The sequence below is a fragment of the Callospermophilus lateralis genome, chromosome 4 (genome assembly GCF_048772815.1).
Source record: "Callospermophilus lateralis isolate mCalLat2 chromosome 4, mCalLat2.hap1, whole genome shotgun sequence".
NCBI classification, from domain to species: domain Eukaryota; kingdom Metazoa; phylum Chordata; class Mammalia; order Rodentia; family Sciuridae; genus Callospermophilus; species Callospermophilus lateralis.
In genome coordinates this window covers 101,073,526-101,095,175 of record NC_135308.1, presented here as the reverse complement: position 1 = coordinate 101,095,175, position 21,650 = coordinate 101,073,526, and the positions used below count along the sequence as shown (strand labels likewise).

Here is a 21,650-nt window from a genome sequence, read left to right as displayed (position 1 = left end):
TTACAATACTATAACCAAGGCAGAAACTCTTAAAGAAACCATTTGTTTTACTAAGATTACAAAATAACTTAAAGAATTTCTTTCTTTACTTTTTAAAACTCCCAATAGGAGAGGTCTTGCTATGCTGTCCAGGCTGGCTCTGAACTCCTGGATCCTCCTGTCTTAGCCTCTTGAATAAAAGGGACTACAGATACACACCATCATATCCAGCTAGTGATTTATTTCTTAACCTCTCCTGAACTAATCATAGAGCATCTTGAATTCTTTACGAAGACAGTTATTATATATCATGCTTTAAATTTTGCTTAATTAGAAATATTTTAAAATATTATTTTGCTTCAGGGAAAAAATCAGCAAGTAAAATTACTAGAAATGAGGAGTCCACCACACAACACAGAGAGTGACAAACTATAACAATGATAACTTGTGCTTATCTAAAATCTAAACAGAAAAAAAAATCAGCTAACTGTAATTTCTTTAGCACATTTTCATGGGAAAGACAAATGGCACACAAACAGTAATTTCAGAGATTTAATAATGAAACACTAGATCTTTAGAGAGTCAATCCAATTCTCTTCGCCTTCCATAATTAAAATACTACAAAATGATAAATGGTTTTTAATTAACTAGAATACCCCATTAATGCAAGTGGGAATTGCATTAAATGCCCTGAAAGTAAAATTTTCACAAGTTCCCAAATTTCCTTCCAGATAATGCACATACTTTAATCTGTACTTCAGCAACATCTTTAAATCGTTGTAAACTGGAAACCAGAATTTTTGCCAGCAGATGCCCAGTTCCTACACTTAAACTCTTCTTTGTAATCAAGCATCCTATAAGACTTAAACCCAGACACTGAATTTCTAGAATAAGAGAAAAACACAACGAAATTAGTTGTTTTAAAACTCAAAACTGAAGAAAAAACTACAGATATTCAACCCAAGAGCTAATGGCCTATAAAAATCAATTCAAAATCCTGTGTTCAAATGTACCAACCTTGGTCATCTGGATACATCTGCAGCGTGTGGAGTACTGAATCAATAGCACCTTCCAAGGATAATATCCCCAATGCATCAGGGAAATGTACTAAAGAAGAAATTACTTTTAAGCCACATTTCTGAATTCCAGGATTTCCAATGAACTGAAATCAAAAGGTGTTTAAGAATGTTAAAAATGAGATCTCAGTACTTATCTCCGTTAAAAACAATTAAAGATTAATAAAATGTAAGTTAAGTCATCCAAATACAAATTAGTATCTTTAATTCTGCCCTCTATATTATTCATTATTTTTTGCATTAAGAGCTGGCATTGTAACATCATCGATCAAGTGCTTAGTCAGTGACATGGTTTGTGCTTTCTTTTCATAGTAATCTCATGAAATTCATATGATATCATTACTAAACATATTTTGGAGAAAGGATGGTCTCACCAATAAATGGTGCTGGGAAAATTTGGTCTATATCCAGAAGATTGAAACTTGACTCCAATCTTTCATCCTATACAAAAATCAATGTTGCATGATTATTCCTACTATGAGACAGAAAACTGAGGGCTAGAGGTTTAGTCACACAGACTGCAAATTGCAAAAAACGAAAGCAAACCAAGGATGTTTGATCCCAAAGCTCATGCACTTACACTGTAAAATGCCCTGCTGCTATCTCACCATAGAAAACACTAACTGAACATTTACTCCACTCCAAGAGCTTTACACACTTTATTTCCATTTATTCTCTTCAAGTGCCTCATGCAATAGGCTCATCAAACTTTAAAACTTTGGGAACAGGCACTCAAGTCACATAGCTAGTGTCGGACACAAATGTGTCTCCCTTAACAGCTCATGGATCTCAATCATAACATCTTCCAGCCTCTGTAATCTGGATTTGCTCCAGGTGATCTGACATCATTTATGCCTGGTCTAATAGCGCCATTTTTTTTCTGGGCTATCATCATTGAGAAGAAACAGCGAACACATTGGTTGACAACCAGTCATGTCTCCCTTCTTTTGATGTCTGTGACATATATCTAAGCCTTGCACTAGTCATCTCTACTTTTCCCCCACAGAAACACTGCTCTCCAAGCTTCTACCATAATGTCAATGCCCACCTTATAGTTCTTCTTTCAAAACTTACAAGGTTATCCTTCTCAGATTTTAGCTTTCAAGTAGATAATGTTGTGTGCATACCAGTGTTATGACATCTCTATCTCTAAGATCAGATTGCCTCTACCACAGGTCCAGGGGAGAGTTGAAATAGCTTCAAGTCAGACCTCCAGCTCTGTGTAGCCTCTCTAACCAAAATCTTCTGTCCTCTCACTTTTCTCTCTTAGTACTCTCAAGGAGCAGATTTCTACCCAGTTTTCTACCCGGTCTGGTCCTTCAATGTCCCTCAAGTATTTTTATTCAGCATCCTTTTTTTTTAAAAAAAAAAAAGGGGGGGGGGATGGGAAGAAGCATCAATATCTCATCCTGAGTCCTTGTTCTCCACCCCTAACTGCCCAGATTAGATCTCATCTCCTGTACCATTTTAATAGGACACTCTTACCCCTGCCTCTTAGCAATTTGTTCCTGCCACTATTACCATCCTACTATCTTTTGCTGAGTAGTAAAAGTACATCAGCTTTGGAGATAGATTTGGGTTTAAATTCTGTGAATCTGTGGACCATCAGGAAAGAGAGAGAGAGAGACAGAAAGAGAAAAAGAGAGAGCAAACTAGATACAGTGACACATGCCTATCATCCCAGCTACTCAGGAGGCTGAGGCAAAAGAATTGCAAGTTCCAGAACACATTGAACAACTTAGTGGGACCCCCTTCCAAACAAAAAAAATAAAGAAAAGGACTTGGGGATATAGGTTAGTGATAAGACACCCCTGGGTTCAATCCTAGTATCTCAAAAAATAAAAATATAAATTTTTAAAAAATGAAATAACCTTTATTCAGAAGTGGTAAGGGGTTACTTAAGAAATATAAGGAAATTCAAAGTCATAAATGTGAAGTTGGAAACATGGTTTGGTGTATGTCTCAGTGTGCTGGTCTCTAAAACAATCCCAATAACACAGTGCTATTACGAGGATAAAATGAGAAAACTCTGTCCATGCAATAGACATTGAGTAATGACCACAGGTCAAGCCTTGGACAAAGCACTCTCCTCTAAATGACAGATTTAAAAATTATGGGAGGGGCAGTCTCCCTTAGTTAATCTTCCCTTTCATCAGGCTACCACTTTTTCTTCATTTTTGAACTTATTAATAGAAAAGTCTATACCGATTACCTTCACATTTCTCCTGCTCCTTAATTCCATATAATCAACCTTGTCCTAACCACCCTGAATTAAAACCATTCAAGGAAAAAAAGTCCACTAACAACTTAATTACAGCTTTCTCATCCCTTGATTTCCATGACACAGTACTCTTCCCTGGTTATCCTCAAACTTTAAAACCATTCATTTGTCTATCTCCTTTACAGTGTCTTCTTTAAACTCCAATCTTTATGCTAAGTTCTTTTCTTAAAAGCTCTTCTATTCAGGAGTGGAATTTTATACATGAAATCCACAGCAGCAGCCATCCCCATCACAGCAGCAAGCACACTCATACTGCCAAAACCCAGGGAGCACTTGCCAGGAGCCAGACCCTTTGCAAAGCACTTCACATACAATAAATCATTTAACTCTCACAAAAATCTCATAATGTAGATACACTATAATTATCTATACATATTAATAAAAAGAATTCAATTGCACAGACTTTTGAGCAGATAACTCAAGGCACAAATCTAAACTCTCTTAAGCCCTAAGCCCACACTTCTCTTGGCTTGACACTGGCATCTTAAAATTCACAGGTTCAAAGTCAAAGTTTAGCATCTTCTAGAAAAAAAGAGGCAGGTTGTCATTCTGAACTTTCTGTTTGATTAATGGTACCATCATTCTTGCTTGACAGGCGAGGCCAGCTTCATGGGTGTGCACCTGTGTGGTCATCAATGGCTCCACGCTTGGAAGGTTTCCATGCTTGGAAGGTTTCCACCCTTGGTTTAATACTCTTCTGTCACTGCCTTGAAATCTTCAACAATTTTCAAATAAGAGGTCCTGTATTCTCATTTTGTACTGAATCCCATCGTTCTTCTTTTAAACTCAAAAGACATTACAGGCTTATTTTTTTGTGCTAAAATTATGTCAAACTGATGTTTATAAAGCATCCATCTGTGTCTTTAATATCTTCACTTCTAACCCACTTCTGCTTAAGTATTGCTCTTTGCAATGGTGAGCTCCCTTAGGCTCTAGCCTTTTCAGATTCAGTTCAAGAGCTGATCAATGATTTGTAACAGGGAATCTGTAACTTGTCTATGCAAAAAAAGAATTCAGAGTGTCACATGATCACATGTGACCATGTTCAAACTAGCTGATAACTAAAAATAGACATATTTGATTTCTAATAACCTAATGAACTTCTTAAAAATCTCTGTGTATATATACATATTATGTATGTGTGTGTATGTATGTATGTGTGCGTGTGTATACACACATATATGCAATTTGCAAGCCTAAAATGGACTTTCCTTCACCTATCTAATGTTCTATCTTTAAAAAAGCAGTTTACTGCATTGCTATTTATGTAAGAATTAAAGTTAACTTATCAGTTTCTATTTAGCAAGTGTTTTTCAAGTGAAACTTTTGGAGGAATGAATGATGGAAGAATGTCTACAGACACTGCTTGGAAACAGCCTATCACTCATGATTCACATTTCAAAAACTTTTCAAGAAATCCATAAACAATAGAAATAGCTACTTGAAACAGCCAGGTAAGTAGTTCAAAGGGAAAAAATGTCCAGACTGGCCTCTGTCCTCACCACCAGCTAAGCAGATAACTAACGAAAGGAAAAATGACTATTCCTTGATCATTTGTGTTGATATTGTTTCTCTGTTCTCCTTTTTCCTTTATAGATTCCACTTTTACTCTTAATAGAAATAAACAAAACAAAAATGTATACATTGAATAGACGAAATGCTGCTGATTTGTGATCCCTATGTTAGTCTCTAAAATATTACAAGATTAAGGTAAAAGAGGCTAACCTCATATGACTGATGTCCACAGAAAGCCATAAAAATGTGTATATATATATATATATATATATATATATATATATATATATATATAAAATAGGTATTTATATCTATTATATATATAATAAAGAGGTCCATCTATCTACATTTATATTATAAAATATGTAGTATAAACATGCAGTTCAAGAAAACTTTCCAGATTTGATGTATGGCTATCGTTAGAATGAGGGCATCATATTCCAAGATTAAAATTGAGATATACCTTAATAAAGTGACTGGAATTTGAGATAAAGAATCTTTCCAATAGTCAGGCAAAACTATCAAGTCACTTAAAAGTAAGGAAAATATGAAGCCTGTTTCACCTTCTCCACTTAAATAATCAATACTAGTACACAGCAAAAGAAAATAAAGCCCCAATATTTTATAACCAATCAAAATGTTTTCTCAAGAGTTCAAACATAAAACCAAATATTCTACACATTAAAGTATTCAAGGAATGCAACTTTTAAACAAATTCTGACAACAAAGCTATGAATGGAAAAAAAACTTGTAATGAAACAACTTGTAAAGATTTAATCCCCATTTTGAAGGATTAAGAAGACAGCAATTTTAGGAAGAACAGATATAAAGCTGACTGTAAATATTGTAGAGCTTACAGTGAAGAATTAATTTACTTCACAAAAGTCAGTAGGAAAGAAAGTTTTTTGGTTAGATGTCAAAAAAAATACCTTTCAATCTAATAGTAATAGCATTAAGTTACATTTATTTAATTCATGCTATGTGCTAGGAATTGTACTGATAGTTTTACATGAAACACCTCATAAAATCATCAAAATAACCCTAAGTGAAAATATTTATTATCTCTGTTTCATATATAATGAATCTGAGACATAAGTAACCGTCCAGTATATAGGTGACAGACCCAGACAGATCCAAGTCCAGATATCCTGTCTCCAGAGTCCACACCTTAACTATATAAAATTTTGTAAAGCTGAAGCCATAAATGCAAACACTATAATCTGTAATAACAAGGTGATGGATTGGAGGGAAAAGACATAAAGAAGTAGAAACACATTTGTAATTTCATTAAAAATTGCATATAGTGTGTTAAAATACATGAAGAAAAAAAACAATAGCCTGGGATATAATCAGATTCATGGAAAATTTGAGATTTCTTTCCATAGAAGCACATTAGAAATCTCACTTCACTGCTTTTTGATCTCTACATAGAATCATATAGTTTGGTAGGAGTATAACTGATTTGTTTAGTCTGTTGCTGGCCACTGTGTAATCAGGACAGATTAAATTAAACTGTAGTAAAAATCACAAAATTTCAGGGGCTGAAAAAATAATCAGTTCAACTTTTGTCTCTGCCTGTTACAGTCACTCAGGAGCCTCTGCTGACAGAGCAAACACTGTCCCAAAATACTGCAGGTCACAGTGCCTGAGAATGTTCTGGAAGATGTCTCACCACTTATTAAATGTTTGGTCCAGAAATGACAAACATTTAATTACATTACATAACCTCTAATTATAGCTTCTGCTCCAAAACGAGTCACATGCTCCAAAATACTATCCTACAAAATATTATTCTAGAATCACCAGAAGATAGTACTAACCTTCCTCCAAGCAGCACTAATGGTTATCAAGTAAACATTTAGCTTTGTTGCCACATTATTCTTATAATACTACAATGACCTGCTCTAAAAAAATCTTTTGTGTACATGTTCAAGTATATCTACATCACAAATTCTTAGAGTGAAATTGCTGATCAGAAAACAGAGTCATCTTAATTTTGACGGAGATGACCAGATTTTTCTCAAGGAGGACTTTTTAATTAAAATTTACATTAATAAAGATTATAGTCGAGAACTTTTCATATGCCAATTCATTCTTTACTTGTTCATTCCATTCACCTATAATGTGTTTTGGGAAAAGGATAAGGTAAATATTCAGCTTCTTTTGTTTTCCTCAAGTCACTGTAGAGTTAGATGTTAACAAAAATTACTGAGTGAACTATTTTTTCTCCAGTACTTGGGGACTATCACATACCAAGTGCACACTTTCATTTTATCTATTTCTTGAAACATCATTATGGGCCACTGCCCTGCTCCTTCCAGTGCCAATGTCACACTTCATTCACTAAAGTTTTATAAAAATTTGATAATTTGTTGAGTTTAGCCATGTGAAATATACCAGATTTTCAAAATTCTCCTGATTATTCTTGCGAATTGATTGTTTCATAAAAATTGTATACTGTTTGCTTAGTTCCAAAAATGCTAATATTGTTTTATTAAGGGTTCATAAATATAAATTTTCATTTTTGAAAGTCTTACCAAAAAGAAGGTACATCTTTCTGTGTGTCCAGCTCTTCCTCTGCACCTCTGAGTTGAATTTCATAGTCTCTGTAGAGTAGAGCTGGAAACCTTTTTGCAACTTTGCTTATATGTAATTTCCTCTTATTGTTGTGTGATTGATTTTGCAGATGTACTCTTTCTTTGACTAACTATTATTTACAACTGAAACAAATGTCTTTGATATTTAATCTGGGAATATTTTGCTTCAAGATTTTTGTAAAGCATACAAGCTCTTTCAAATGGTGACATTTCGTCAACAGATTCGTTTTACTTTACTGGTTCCATGACAAAGAGAACTGGAGTGTCACTGCATACAAAACAAAGATGTGGCCAAAATGTTGAGTCTTTTTGTCCTCCAGAAATAACACAGGACAAATAGATCTCTATGGAGTAGGTGCTGAAAGTTTTCATGTGTAAAAAGCCAAAAAGGCTTAGGCATAAATGCAAGGTCAATGTTCCAAAAAAAGATTTAACTTCAACTAGAGTTTTATTGATATATTTATATATCTAATCACTGATTCACTTGAATAAATACTTTTCTTAGTTTCTGCTTTGTAAATGACAGTTGAATCTCAATTTTTACCTTATTTAGAATTCTGCTCTCTGGATTTAGATTTAGCACTGATAGTTCATTTCATTATGTCTGCAATAATTGTACCTAAAACTTCAGATGCTTTGTAACTTTTACTCAGAATGAGACATACAATCACAGAATTTCAGAGCTACAGAAGTGACTTGCTATCATCTTTTATATTCTCTTTTCTCAATCCTGGTGAAGGATCAGGGGAATAACATTGGAAAGATTTTTGAAATAAAGTATCATCACTTTTATTTCCCCATGACCATAACTGTCCACCCTAAAGTAAAAGTCATAACTGAATGAGATGCTGAGTACTATTACTCAGGGGTTGGCATTGGGGGGAAAAGCAGTTCTCAATCACTTCTCCTGTGATTTAGTAAAAGAACGTAAGGCTCGAAGCTGAGCGACTTTCTCCACATCATAGTACTTGCAGGCTTTCTTGACTCCTGACTCCCTCTATTAGAAAAGGCTGGCTATCTGGAACCAGAGCTATCTGTAAAGCTTTTCTAATGTCTCTGCTTCTACCAACACTAACCATGAATAAAACCACTTCCGCCTCCATGTTCATAGAATAGGTTCACAAAACTAGTACTGTTTGTAAATGCTAATATAGAACAAGTGGTTTTAAGTATGATTGTTATTCCCTCAGCCGGATTATGAGATCCACCACAGAATGACCCAATGCAAAATCACTTTTGTCTTCCCAATGCCTAAACCAGTTCCTTCCTCTAAATATGGAAAATACTTATTTTTCAATAAAAATTTATGAATTAAACTTAACCCATTATACCATATATTCTTTCTATATTTAAGAATTTCATTAAGGTTTTGAGTACAAACAACTCACATATCACAGACAATTACAATATAAAGTTCAGTTTAAATTGAATTTTTAAAGGCAATATCTCTGGAAGTTACTCAATTAATTCACAACATTTATCTAAGTATAGCAAACTACAAGGAATCATTTCTATGAATTATTCTGAGTACTATCTTCCTTTCATAAGAACATTAACCCTAATCATTGTTTAAATTGTTTCTCATATCTTTATGAAGAACCAATTTATTGTATAGTAAACTTCCAAATTACCTCAATTCCATCAGTACTTTTTTCCATTGCACAATCTGAATGTAATTCCTCTCCTTTTTATACTTAGTATTATTTGTTGATCTTTGAACTATTATGTATAGCATAAATGAACATAGATATGAAAATACCTAAAAATAGGAAGAAATAAAGCACACCAAACCACTTCAGAGGTTATCTCCTCTGAAGAGAACAATGAAGTCTGGTATCAAAGAATATTTTAATGTTTTGCCCGAATACCTTTGTAGGCTGAACCATTTACCATAAGACCAGAAAAGAAAAGTGAACAGCCAGAGAGAAAATAACAAAAACAGCAGCCATGATTCTCAGCATCACAGACGAAATTTATCTGCACATCTAAGTCTTTGTTTGTCTTTCTGATAGAGCAAATTGTTACTAGCAATCAAAAGAAGTTTTTCAAGTCCATAGTTGACAATACACTTACCTTAGCTGGACTGAGCTTAGTATTCATCTCATTGCTCTTCACATCTTTTTTTTAATTTTTTTTGTTGTTGTTGTTGTAGATGAACACAACATCTTTATTTATTTATTTTTAAGTAGTACTGAGGATCAAACCCAGTGCCTCACATGTGAGGGGCAAACACTCTATCACTAAACTATAGTCCAGCCCACCCCAAATATCTATATTGTCACCTTATGTACTAACCACATGACTTGCTACTATCATAATAAACAGAGGGTGGAAAACTTAAACTAACACAGTCCTCTAGATCCCAAAATTTAGCATTCTAGTTAACAGTATAAAGACAGAAAAACTTATATTCAACATACCCTGTTCAAAGCTGCTAGGACCAGTTTGTGAATATCATTCTTGAAACACTGTTTTTTAACCATATTTAGCTTATGCTGAGATTCATCACTGGATTCTTCTGGCATGCCTAAATGCAAGAACAAATAAATACACACACACTGAACAAATCACCACTTACTAAAAATTTTCATAGTTTACTCAACATTATGTATGCTATACATTTTTCTACTAAGTATTTCCTTATCAAAGCACTAACACCTTAAGGAATCTCTAAAAATAGTTCATCATTGTATGCAAAACAAATACAATGAGTATGGACATTTATTGAAATTAAAATAACAAGTAGTTACTCATGGTGGAAAAATATTCTGTAGTAAACAATCTCTTTTTTGCAGGAGTAGGCTGTGGTTTAAGATTTTGGAAGGTTTTTATGCAATAGTGGAGAACTTGAGAACATCTTAATGTTATTGGAACATAATATTAAAAAGTCAGATATGAAATGCAGCATACAATAAAAACAGCTGAATAATTATGAAAAAATAATTTAAGTTTTAGGATTAATTTGAATTCTTCTAAAGACTGCATAAAGAAAGTTATTTAAAGAAAACGTACTTTTTATTAAGCTACTTTGTAGCTGAACTATTCCAAAACGGTTGAAAATAGCCAAAAAATAAATCAATTGCATACTATAATAGTAAAATTGTGACAAAAGAATATTTTCCCAAATCTGAATATAATTATTAATAAAGAATTAAATCATAAGTGTTCAATTCTATAATTTGTTGAGTAAATTAATTATAAATTAATTTATAATTTTATAAATGACTGCATATAGCTTTTCTTTTGCCTACTAGATATTTGAATGCCAAGGATATGCCTGGGATTTTGCTATATGCTGAGAATACCACAATAAAGAAGGCAGGCTGGGTTCCCACCCTCCTGGAACTTTGATTCTTTCTTTAAAATTTTTTACAACAGGGTCTGACATTGAATTCCCTATGTGTCATTTTCAGTGACTGAGACCATGTAAACGTAATACACAACTTTGTTTTTAAAGAAATCTGGATATGGTCTATTTCATCAATAAATATCCTAGATACCTTATAAGGACATCAACTTAACCTATTGAAATCAATGTTATATTCAATCTCAGCACTACCAGAGTACAGATACCATAGTCACTCCTGTGTATGTAGACTGATACAGTGCATGTTAAGTTGTGCTATGCTACAGCATGGTATGGTGGTGTAATACAGCAACACAGAGCAGAGCAGATGCTTCAGCCTCTACCTAAAGGGCAAATACTTACATACTGGTACATTTATAAAATGTATCTATTAATATACATTTCATACATAAATTAGATCCCTAAAGTAATTATTTTCAAGACTACCCTGAATCATCCCAATGATTATTGACTAACAATGCTGCTTCAATGAATTTGCAATCAATGGAAGAAAAAATATTGTATTCAAAACTTGTTATTTGACTAATTAAAAGACCATTATTTCATTAACTAACAGACTTGATTCTGCATGTCTTTTGTTTATCTTCACAATTCCAACCCACAGCCTCAAAGGAATGAAGTTGACACATTTAATGATAACAAAAAGCGGGTAGTGGTTGTTTTATTCTAATCCATAAACAAATTTCAAAAAAAAAACCTCATAATAGTATATAAGTAAAATTATGTTTGTCAAAATAATATGTCACAACGTCAAATAAAACACCTAATCATCTCTTAAACCCATCCTGTCTTTCCACTGCCCCCTTAACTAGCAACAACCTCCAGCCCAAATCCCCCACTTAGTCTCTCTCCCTGCCAATCATCCTTTACATCATAGTGCTATTGCTGAAAAGAGCGAATGTGGACACTACACTGCAATTTTTTTAAAATTTTTTATTTGTTTTAATTAGTTACACATGACAGTACAATGACCTTGACATATCATACATTTGAATCAGATGGGATATAATTTCTCATTTTTCTGAGCGTACGGGTTGAAGAATCACATTGGTCATGCAGTCACGTATATACACACAGTAATAATAATGTACACTGCAATTTTTAAGCACCTTTCATAAATTTGAACTTTCATAAAGGTGCATAAATTTCTCAGCAATGCATTCAACATCCCTCATTTCAGGCCTCCTTCTGTTTGTCCACACGGATACCTAAGCACTCCTCTATTCATTCTCCTCACTCATCCCAAACCATGTGAACTTTCTTCTGCTTGAAAAGTCATCTAATCCTTTCTAACAGGCCAGCGCTCAATTTCAACTATCAAAATCACCCTTCAATTTCAAGTATCAAAATCTCTAACCTACTTTTTTGAATACATTATATATACCTCCATCAATAGTCTTTTAATCTTTCACCTATTTATCTATGATAGATCTCACACTGTCTTGTGATTATTTACAAGCTCTATCTATTTCTGATCTCCTATAATACCACAGCACGCTTTTCTTTCATTCATCTTTTGAACCACAACAACATCATCAGAGTGTTCAGAATATAAAAGGCACTTAATAAACATGTGCTGAAAGAATGCAGGAGCAGGTGTCTTCAACTGGGCTTTGCAGGACAAATAACAATAGATATAAGTAGGAGGTAAAGGGGACAGAGGGTAGAAGCCACTAGAGTTAATGAGTAAAAGTGACATGGGTATATTGCAGAAAAATTAATTCAACACAGAGGAAAAGAAGGACTGAAATAAAGTAAGAGAAGACTATGAAAGTTAGTTACTATTAGTTAAGGCAAGTTTAAAAACGAGGCTCAAACTTGAACTAGGATGATGGCAAGAGAAATAGAAAAGAAATATCAGAGATAACTACCCCTCTTAGAGACAGAAAGCTCCACGTTTTTCTGAGACCACAGCTCAGTAGTAGAGCAACTGTCAAGCATGTGAGAGGCCCTGGGATCAATCCACAACATTACCAAAAAAAGGAAGAAAGAAACACCAATAACAATAAATTTTTTTAAAAAAAAGGTTTTCTTATAAATTATCCTACTTGGCTCTTCTTCTACATTATTATTATCTCTATTTTTATCTTTGGCTGGCAGAAAATCATCCTTTAACTTTTGCCTAGAAGGTTGAGGTTTCGTGAAAAGTTAAGACTCTATTGAAACTGCTGTCTCTTCGCACAATCACTTCTGTAACTTACCTGGCACTATAAAATGTAAAATAGCTCGAAGTGCCTCCAGCTGCACTGATAATGATGTCTCATGACTTTTCATAACTGCTATTATTTTGGGGACCACTGCTGCCATTGTATCCAGCGAAGTGTTACTGGAGAAATAAAATTGACATGTTTACTAGAAATACAATCTGATTCAATATACAAACACCAAATTGAAACAAAGGCAGGAAAACAGAATCAATATATTTTACCAGGAAAGACTATCTAAAGATTACTTGAATTCAGTGATGTGAGCATACATAATTCAACTGAACAGTGTTCAATTAAATACTGTCCTTAAGAAGTAGGATTCACAGTAATCCATGAATTTTTTATTTAGTTTCATAAAATTCACACCTTTCTTCTGATCTACATCTGGGTCACTATCAATAACCCTAAAATGGAAGTGTTATTACCCCTCTCTTCCAGATAAAGAATTTAGGTGGCTAGAGATTAAACTAGAAAGTAACAGAGTCTAGCCAGTACCCAGTCTTGTCTGTTCCTAAGAGACTTTTCCATCATAACAAGTTGCTTCTTCCATATTTAACAACATTGGAATTTTTAGCTGGTGTTCATAATTAATTTTAGTTTATATTAATGTCTTGGTTTCTTTAAAGTATTTACACTATTTCTTCTTTACCAATGAGCAAATGTCACTTGACTAGATCTCAGTAGGTACTTTGAACTTTCATAAGGCACTCTGCTTTGCATGTTCCAGGTTAACTGAAACTCATGAGTATCAAACCATGTCCTTACTTGGCATGATTCCACTGTCACTGACATATATTTCCTCTCTTTCATCTTAAAGTCTCACTTAGAAAGCATCCCTTCCTTGGAGCCTTCCCTTCTTTGGTAATGCTAGCTGAGTTCCTTCGCTCTTACACACCTGTCTTCTATTCCTCTGTCTTTGCAGTAGTGTCACACTAAAATGTAATCCTCTCCTTGCATATCAATCTCCCCAATTAAACAGTGTTTGGGGAGGCAGCATATTATCATAGTTAACTTCAAATCTCCAGGACTGACTGGAACTCTATGCATTTTCCATATGAAAAAAAAAAAAAAACAGAAACATGATTTGGCTTGCTCAGGATCCATATAATCCTAAACCACGGGGGTGCCTATTTTATAAAGGTTTTTGCCCCATTTAGGAACATTAACTCACTTCTAATGCCATAAAAATCAACATTTGCAAAAAGATTTTAATTTAAGTGTTTAAAAACAACATTATAGTAATGGAAATATGCACAATTGAGTATAGAAGCTGGACTTGTGTTAAAAAAAGATAATTCCAATTCTTGTAAGTCTTATATGTATGCTCTTACAGATAGTTTATCATGCTATATGCACTTCATTTATTCACACTAATTATAGCATTCATAATAGTTATGATTTACTGAGTGTCTGAAATGCATAAAGTATTATTTTAATCTTTTTATAAAAATCAATTTATCTAATCCTTACATTGTAAGCAACTTACAAGGTTGTTATTATGATCCCTTTTTATAGATAAGGTACCTGAGTTTAGCAATCAAATAGTTGGCTCAAATTAGAGGCAAAGACAAGCAAATCAGTTTTTACTGAAATATCTGTGTCATTTATTTCTTTTACATATAACAGTTTCCTATACAGAACTTTTTTTCATTTGAAATTTACTCAGAAAATGGCAAAATTATCTTATACTTTTTAGCTTAATAAAATATATTAAAAAAAAAAAACACTGAGCATCTTCTGCAGTGGGAATCTCTGCATGTAATTCAGATTTAGTGCTTTAAAACATTTTTATTTTCCTTTAAAGACAGAAGTTCTTCCCCCACATCAGTCATCCCAGATTAAAAAAAAAAAAAAAAAATCTCTCTGCTGTACCACTAACCAGACATAGTTTTAACATTACTGGACTTGATCTAGATGTGATTACAAGCTTCACAGCTACAGAATGAAAGCAGGCAGATAAAATTTCATTCAAATGAAGGATGAAAATGCAATAAATTAGAAGCTGCATACTGATTTTTTCCTTTTGCATCTTTTACAATTATGCAATAATTTGAACAACTGTTTTAAATTGTGCTGAAAAGTTACCATTTTTCAAAGCATAGTCAATACCAAGTATGAAGCACAAAAACAAAGCACATCTCAACAATCTCTGCCATTTCTTTCAATATTCAAAGAAGTATCTAATATTAGCTATGTGATATAGAAAAAGGTTTATCCTCAGTGTCTTATGTTATTCTTTTCATTCTTAGGGAGATGCTTGAAATAATAATATTCTGCCTAGTTCAATACTATATGTACTTCACAAGTTCACAAATCTATATTACCTTCCTTCAAAAAGATGATTTAGCATTTTACAGCCACTTTCAGCCACTTCTGGAGAATGTGTATGCTTCTGCATTAACTCCAAAACATTCAGGTATATTCCTTTTGACAACAGGATTTTTCTAAAATTAACTGCAAGATATTTGAAGGTTACTCATAGAAATGAAAGCACATATTCATAAATTTATAATAAGGTGTGTAATATTAAAATTGTCCAGATTCCTAGAAAAGCAAATACAAGAGCATATATAACTGATATTTCATTCAAAATGTAAAGATAATTGATGTCTATTTCTTTAAAATATATACCATTCATTCTACTTTATAACACATTTATTAATTATTTGTTAAGGTGGGTTTTTTTCTTTTGTGTTTGTTATTTTGTTTTGTACTAGAGATTGAACCCAGGGTGCTCAACCACGAGCTATATTCCCAGCACTTTTAATCTGAGACAGGTAAGTTGCTAAGGCTAGACTTGAACTTGAGATTCTCCTACCTAAGCTTACTGAGTCACTGAGATTATAGACACATGCAACCATGCCCAGTTTTGTTAAAGTTTTGATTTAAAAATTGTTACTCACAGAGTATACCTATTCCAATGTAATCACCACTTCCCAGTCCATGTGAAAGTAACATCTTGCAGAAAAATGCTTAAATAACACTCTCCAAAATAAGAGAATCAAATTTCATTCTAATACTTAAAACAACTTTAGAAAATAATCATACTTCCACAGAACTAAGACTCACCAGGTATGCTAGACATAGTAAGCCGGGAATAGGTCACTGGTGTGGGGAGATATAACCATCCCCTCAGCTCTTGGTGGGAGGAGGGACGGGGAGCCAGGGCCTAGAATCAGCCTAGGTTTCCTTGAGCTACTTTGTCCATTTCTATGTCATTTCTATGTCATGTCTATGTACTTTCCTTGACCTACTTTGTCCATTTCTATGTCATTTCTATGCATGCATCACATGCAAAGGGATAGAAAACACCAACATGAAGCATAAATAATTACATTTATTTTCAGAAAGCAGTACCAAAACTTCAGAAATATATAGATCTGCGTAACAATTGATTGTACATGTACAATCAGTAGAAAATGAATATATTCCAGTAGTAATACCTAATATTACATAATATATTATCCAATAATTTTCTTCTTTGAAATAAACTTCATTCACTAAATACAAATCCATTGCCTTGAAGTTTTCATGTAAGTATGAATTATCTTGAAGCCTCCGTATAAATATAAATTCCAACATCATACACTGTAATTTAACACTTTAGAAGTGGCAAAAAAAAAAAAAGGGAAACTTAGAAAGCTTTGAGTTTTGTTTATAAAAGTGTTATCAATCTCATCCAAGGCAATTGCGCATGCTTGTAATTCCAGTGACCTAGGAAACGAAGGCAGGAGGATTGCAAGTTCAAAGCCATCCTCAGCAAAAGCAAGGTGCTAAGCAACTCAGTGAGACCCTGTCTCTAAAGGAAATAAAAATAGGGCTGGGGGTGTGGCTCAGTAGTCAAGTGCCCCTGAGTTTAATCCCTGATACCCACCCACACACACCAAAACAAAGATAGGACAAAACAGAATAGAAATTGAAATGATACACACATTAGGAAATACTGACAAAACCTTAAAACTCAGACCTTCCGAAAACATTCAGAAAAATCACACATTAAAATATGGTAAGGACTGGATTACTTTGCTTGATCACATCAAAAATTGCTGTAAACCCTCCCAAAGTGGCTAGTTTCTAACCAAGGAGATATTGTAAAAGATAAAAGCTATTCTGGACCAGTGGTTTATAAACCTTAGTATGCATCAGAATCCCCTGGAGGGCTGCTTGAAACACAAGTGGCTGTTTACCGACTCAGTAGAGGCTGTTTATGCCTCAGTAGATCTGTAGGGGGCCTTCGAACTCACATTGTTAAACAAGTTCCTGCAATGCTGCCACTCACTCCATGGACCACACCAACTGTCCTAGACAGTACCCAATGCGTGCCCCAGAAGTTGCAGACACAAGACCCAAGAGAAGAAACTTCATCAAAAAGTCACTTGAGAGTTTATAGGGCATTTACCAGGCACCTACAGAATACTATTTGAACTCATCCGTTCTATTTAAGCAGGAAATTATCTGCTTCAAAAGGAAAAACAAAATAAAACAATAAGCAGCTTCCTGCAAGGCTGGATTCAACAATCCCCTACTTCACTGGCTACCCAAGCACAATTCCATCTCTTCTGACTCCTAACATATCAAATCTTTCTTGCTACATATTTTTCTTAGCTGCCTCATATCATGTATTTTACCTAGTCTTATTATATATCTTCCCTATAGAGCTTCTACTCCACTAGGATTTCTATGGAATGGCACGTTTCAACTCCCTGGAGGACTGTCTAGCACATGGAAGGAGTACAATAAAGAGTAACAATGAATCAGATATGGAAAATATCACACAAGATGTTGGAGCCTTCGCCTTGAAATGGCCAGTTCTTCTGATTGCCAATTCAGGCATTTTTCTAAGAAACTGTATCCAGTCCTACACTTCCAATATTCCCACGAGTCTTTCCATGAGAAGTTGCCTGAGGAAGTTGGTGAACGAGCTGCTGAGTTCTTTCATAAAAGCAGAACACCAACGACAGTGCAAAAGTAGATGAGGACAGCTTTTACCTGGCGCATGGTCAAATACAAAGAAGGAAGGCACCAGAAAGAGCAGAGAACTGATTCAGAACCAATACACCAAGGTTGGCTGAAACTCACTAATCCTCAGACCTCCTATTCAGAAAGAGTCCAAATCTCACAAAATCATGGCTGCTTTGTTTACATCATAAAAGAGATTTCCAAGTGGTTAAGAATTACAGCACTCATAGGGCAGTGTTGACATCTATAAAACCTGTCCCCTCTCTAAGGAGAAGCACACAGAAACAGCCCAGTCCACTCCTCATTTTCCAGAGTGAAATCCCTACCCAGGCCTCTCTAACTGCACAAAAGAAGGTGCAATTTCCTCTCGGACACTCCTACTGATTCATCACGCCACCAGCAAGCCTGTCCCTCTCTCAGAGCCCTTGCCACTGCAAGCCTTTCATTAAAGCACCATCAGAGAGATGGGGTGAGAAAGGAGGAAAAGGAAGAAGAGATGATTTTCTTCTTGGTTTGACCTAACTAACAGTATAAAGAAACACGCACGAGGTGGTTTCTTGATTTCCTTCATTCTACCCAGGCCCTCTACTAAAAGCTGCTGCTTACGCTGCTCTGTGACTCAGATTAATCTTTCAGTGTTTTGTTTCTTTTTTTTTTTTTCCTTCCTCTAAAAATATCTTGCAATTGCTGCCAAGTCCCAATGCCTTTATGATGAGTTTTCTCCTGAGGTTTTCTGGCAGTATTTCCTGTTTATGAGGGCAGGAATCTGAACAGCCTAAGCCATTATCTTAAACCTAAAGAGTCTTTCCTGGGGTACTGGAGCCATTTTTCTCTCCTTAATCATGGAAAGCTATAACACTTACAAGAATTACACGTAAAGGACAATTTTCAAGACAAACTGCAGCATAAGCATTTCATACTGGACAACTTTACCAGATTTTAAAATGGTAAATATCTCTCCACCCAGTCGCATTTCTATACACTTAATTCTTAGAAAAAAAATGGACCAGGCTGAGGTTGTGGCTCAGTGGTAGAGCACTTGCCTCGCACATGCGGGGCCCTGGGTTCGATCCTCAGCACCACACAAAAATAAACAAACAAAATAAAGTTATTTTAAAAAGAAAATAAATGGACCATTATACAAAGAAAAATGGGAGGAAAAAGCAATATTTTGGTGTTTTTAGTAGATTCCAAACATTCTCATTCAAAACTATAAAGTCCATTAATAAGAGATAGGTTCTTAAATAGACTATAGGCATAAGTTGGAAAACTATACAGCTATTAAAAATGATAATGAGAATATACATTTATCCACATGAAAAAGAAAAGTACAAAATGTGGATATAAAAGAGTATAACATGATTCAATTGCTGCAAAAAGTTTGAAATATATTGTGTATATCATGTGTCAGTACATAGAGGTCCAGAAAAATTTCATTAAAATGTTTATTTTATTCTTTATCTTTTACCCACATATCAGTATGTCCAAATATTAGCTATATATGTATTAACAAATTTGAATTTTTACAATATACAGCTTTTATAATAAAATATACCACAAAATGTATTTTCATCTATTATACAACATGGTACACCTTACCATTTTGTTCTAAGAGAGTCGACAATGCATTTGCAGATGCCTGGAAAACTTCTTTTGATGAAGAATGCATGAGCATGGACAGCATCACTTCCCTATGAGCTGGGAACCTTTCAAAAATTCAACCACAACATCATTGGTAACCTTTTCAATAATGAGCTCAAATTTTCAATATCATCCAATAACGCTATCTACAAATAAGGGCATAAAATAATATTTTACATTACCTCCACTTACAAGAGGGAATTATAGTTAAATAGCTTTCTTATGCCTCCTCCACTTACAAAAATGAATTATAAATAGCCCATTGAATACTAATAAATTAAATTTGTGTTTCTTCAAAAGCTGATAGCAGAGAACAAATAAAAAATAAAATAAAAACAAAAGCTGATAAGCAATAGGGAGAAAAAGTCTCAGCAGATACATACAGAGGTGATAGGAGGAAAAAGTTAAAGTGGGGAAAAGACAGATTTGCCAACGAGAAAGGAAAACTTAAAAATTGTAAAGAAGCAGAGCAGATTTTAGAGGTGTGGAACATAAATATATTTCTCTTAATAACATACTTATTTTAAAGTCCTCCTATGAATATTGAAAAATAAGTGTGTTAGGAACTAAAATTTACAAACTGCAATTTGAATTCTGCCTTAACCATGACTGTTCAACATGGGATTATTTGCATGCTAGTTTGAGAATTCCCATTTCTTTTCAGAAAGGAAATGTTTGATTAAATAGCATCTGTGTCATTATCATGAGTTCCCTTCTTATTGGCAGTGGATTTTTATACAAAGAGGTTGTCAGGATTTGAGATGCAAGATATTACTATTGCAGTTTCCAAAGTTTTTGCTCTTTTAAACCCAAAGGAAACCCAGAGCAAAGAGCAGAGCATAAGCAGCAGCCATAGTGCGCAAAGGCTGGTGAGGTTAGCACAGCCTTCCCTTGAGCCCTCAAGAAGGGCCAGCTTCATGTTGCCATGGAAAGAGAAGCCGATCAGCGGGGCCATGGGAAATGAGCATGAGAAGATCTCTGACCAAATCTAATCCTGATGCTGACAACCGGCTGACTAGTCGCCACAGAGCCACAGATGGCTCTGCGACTTTTGTCTTCTGAGATGAATTAATGTGGCATTTTTACGTGATTAACCAGAAAACTGAAGGATCCTTAGTCCATGATTCACAAATGACGGAACAACTCTGGATTCCAAATCCCTCAGTAATAACTCTTACATGCACCATCTTTTCTGACTATGGAAGGCCATGAGATCAAAATACTAGATACCCACCCCTAATATGCAGCGATACTTAAGACACACATGCCCACATTAAAAATATTCCTACTATTGAGAGTTATGGTTAAGGTATCTTATAAGGATTGATTAAAAAAATATAACTGAAATTTTCTTTGGTATATGCAGAACTACTGACTGGCCATCTTCATCTCCAATCTTCTCATGTAAACTGTTTTGGTACATAAGGAGATTATTTAGTGCCCAGCATGCGGCCTCCTGGATTAGGGGAAGGAAAAAAAAAGAAAGAAACTCATCAAAATATAAATTATCAAAAAACACAATTTTGTATAAGTGTGATATTTGTGAGAACCCAACCTGCACATGTTTGTTCTTCCTATGCCACGTTAAGGCTCGGTAACAGGCTTCCAGCCAGAACCATTTATCTTCTCCCTCCTCTTCATCATTGACCGGATTCCTTTCTTCTAAGTCTTGATTTAAGAAAATGGTCTCAGCTTGAAAAAATTTAAAAAATAATATATGTATTTCATGTGAATAAAATTCAATGACAGTATAAATAACCAAGTTGAAGTCCATATTTTGAAATGCTGACAACAGAGAGAGGTGTTCTTCAGTGGCAGCCTTTGTTAAAAATAAAGCACTTTTTAAGGTATTGCACACCTCAGAACACTACCATCCCACATACATAGAAGAAAACATGAGGAAGTGGTTACCATAAAATCCAATAGAGTAGAAATAAAGTAGAGGAGGATTATTTAAGATTAGCCACATAATCAAACAAAACCCCGTATAAATTAAGACACCTAGTTGATTAGCACAGAAAAGCATTT

At 34.4% G+C, this 21,650-nt stretch overlaps 1 protein-coding gene across 1 annotated transcript in view; it reads right to left on the bottom strand.

Moving 5' to 3' along the window:
• Lrrk2 (leucine rich repeat kinase 2) overlaps positions 1 to 21,650 on the bottom strand; it is a 128,444-nt gene that overhangs the window by 83,804 nt on the left and 22,990 nt on the right. The window contains exons 9-16 of the mRNA XM_076854312.1: positions 21,178 to 21,314; positions 20,999 to 21,078; positions 19,581 to 19,687; positions 15,347 to 15,476; positions 13,017 to 13,141; positions 9,869 to 9,975; positions 997 to 1,141; positions 724 to 863 (exon numbers count right to left, since the gene is read on the bottom strand). Coding sequence (XP_076710427.1) covers positions 724 to 863; positions 997 to 1,141; positions 9,869 to 9,975; positions 13,017 to 13,141; positions 15,347 to 15,476; positions 19,581 to 19,687; positions 20,999 to 21,078; positions 21,178 to 21,314 — 971 coding nt within the window. The remainder of the gene's footprint in view (positions 1 to 723; positions 864 to 996; positions 1,142 to 9,868; positions 9,976 to 13,016; positions 13,142 to 15,346; positions 15,477 to 19,580; positions 19,688 to 20,998; positions 21,079 to 21,177; positions 21,315 to 21,650) is intronic.